Source organism: Poecilia formosa, unplaced genomic scaffold (genome assembly GCF_000485575.1).
Source record: "Poecilia formosa unplaced genomic scaffold, Poecilia_formosa-5.1.2 Scaffold364, whole genome shotgun sequence".
NCBI lineage: Eukaryota > Metazoa > Chordata > Actinopteri > Cyprinodontiformes > Poeciliidae > Poecilia > Poecilia formosa.
Window position 1 is genome coordinate 426169 of NW_006800303.1, and position 1776 is coordinate 427944.

General features: G+C 36.0%; 1 protein-coding gene across 1 annotated transcript in view; it reads left to right on the forward strand.

Moving 5' to 3' along the window:
* The first annotated feature begins 342 nt into the window (after nucleotides 1-342).
* Nucleotides 343-1776, forward strand: part of foxa1 (forkhead box A1) — a 5191-nt gene continuing 3757 nt past the window's right edge. Inside the window, exon 1 of the mRNA XM_007574914.2 lies at nucleotides 343-682. Within this exon, the coding sequence (XP_007574976.1) occupies nucleotides 617-682 (66 nt within the window). The 5' untranslated portion in view covers nucleotides 343-616. The remainder of the gene's footprint in view (nucleotides 683-1776) is intronic.

The following is a 1776-nucleotide window of genomic DNA, read 5'->3' on the forward strand; positions in this document are numbered from 1 at the left end:
TAAATAAATAATAATAATAATAATAATAATAATAATAATAATAATAATAATAATAATAATAATAATAATAATAATAATAATAAATGACTGACAACATAACTCTGGGCTCATTCTAAAATGGACTCTAAATGTACATTTCAGACAGAATTTTCTCTTCGTTTGAAGTGATGTAAACCTTCCGAGTTTGAAATATTCTAAAGAATATCACCAGGTTTATTTTAGAACAAGATGTTATTTTTTCTCTCTGTCATCTCCTGATGATCCACGCGGACATGAGACTCAGGTCTTTGTGGCTGGAAAAGTGATTATCTGCTGCAGAAACGGAGCAGCAGCTCAGTGTCTGTGTGAATTCAACGAATGAAGAAATGAGAAGTTGTGAGAGGAGGGAGGTGATGAAGGCTGAACCTATAGGAGAAGGAGGATCACAGCAGTCCGCAGGTCACCATCACCTCCTCCCTCTTCCTCCTCCTGCTCTTCTTTACTCCTCTCTCCGCTCCGCTCCGCTTGACTCGACTCGGCGCTTCTATCCGGACCGGGAGGCTCACACTCAGGGAGCGGGACAGGTTCACCCGGAGCGGGAGCAGCAGGGTCCGTGTTCCGGCTGCGGGCTGCCGTCATGCTGGGCACGGTGAAGATGGAAGGCCACGAAGCTCCGGACTGGAGCGGATACTACAGCGAAGAGGTCGGTCACTCTCCGCCCGCTTTAACGGTCCTGGAGCCGGGTCAGCCGCTCCGCATCCTCCCGGGATTAATCCAGAGGAGCCAAAAATACCCGCAGTTTTTATTTTATTTTGTTTTTCTGTAAAAATAAATAAAATAACATAAAATAAAATAAAATAATCTGAAGCAGATTGAATATGTTTATTATGATTCATAAAATAACTACAAATCATTGAAGTAAATAAAAGCGGGGTTCAGATTTGGTTAAAGCAGATACTATTTAGAGAAAAAAATCTGATTATTTGAAGAATTTTTGTTCTCAACATAAAAAAGAAACAAAGCAAGACTCACGTGCAAAGCGGGCCTGATTTTATTTTTTCAAAACATTTAAATAAAAATGGTGAATGGTAAGAAAAATAATATTGATGGTTAAGGCTTCGTTTTAATTATCATTCTTTGAGTAAATTGTGTAATAATTATATGTCTTTCATTTATTCTCAGTGTAATTTAGAAGACCATTTAAAGCATATTGTCATAAATTAACCTACACGTATAAATAATCCTAAATATGGAAGAAAAAATAATCCGGGATTTCCTATTGATTAATTATTAATCTTTGCACGTGGTTTTGATCATTATTCCTGAAGATCTGAACGGATTCTTTGCTTCAAATTCATTCATTCATTCATTCATTCATTCATTCATTCAGTCAGTCAGTCAGTCAGTCAGTCAGTCAGTCAGGTCAGGAATGACTTCAAACCCTCAGACCTTCTTCTTTCACACGCTGCTCACACACCGACCTCAAACCAAGAATAACTGTTTATTAATTACAGATTTTATTCAACAGGATTAAAAATAATTGCCAATTAACAACGATATTTCAAAACCTCAGTATCAGAAAAATGTGTTTTATTATGCAATGTTTATGTACATGATTTAGCATTTTCTTATTTAAATGAACAAATAATGCAACATGTAAACAAACAAGCAACAAGAAAATAATGCAAAATATAACAGAAACACACTTCTTCTCATTAAATCAGGTTAAAATCTTAAGAAAGATGAAAATGAAGTTGAAAATGCTCCTAAACATGTGAATATTGCTGCTATTATCCA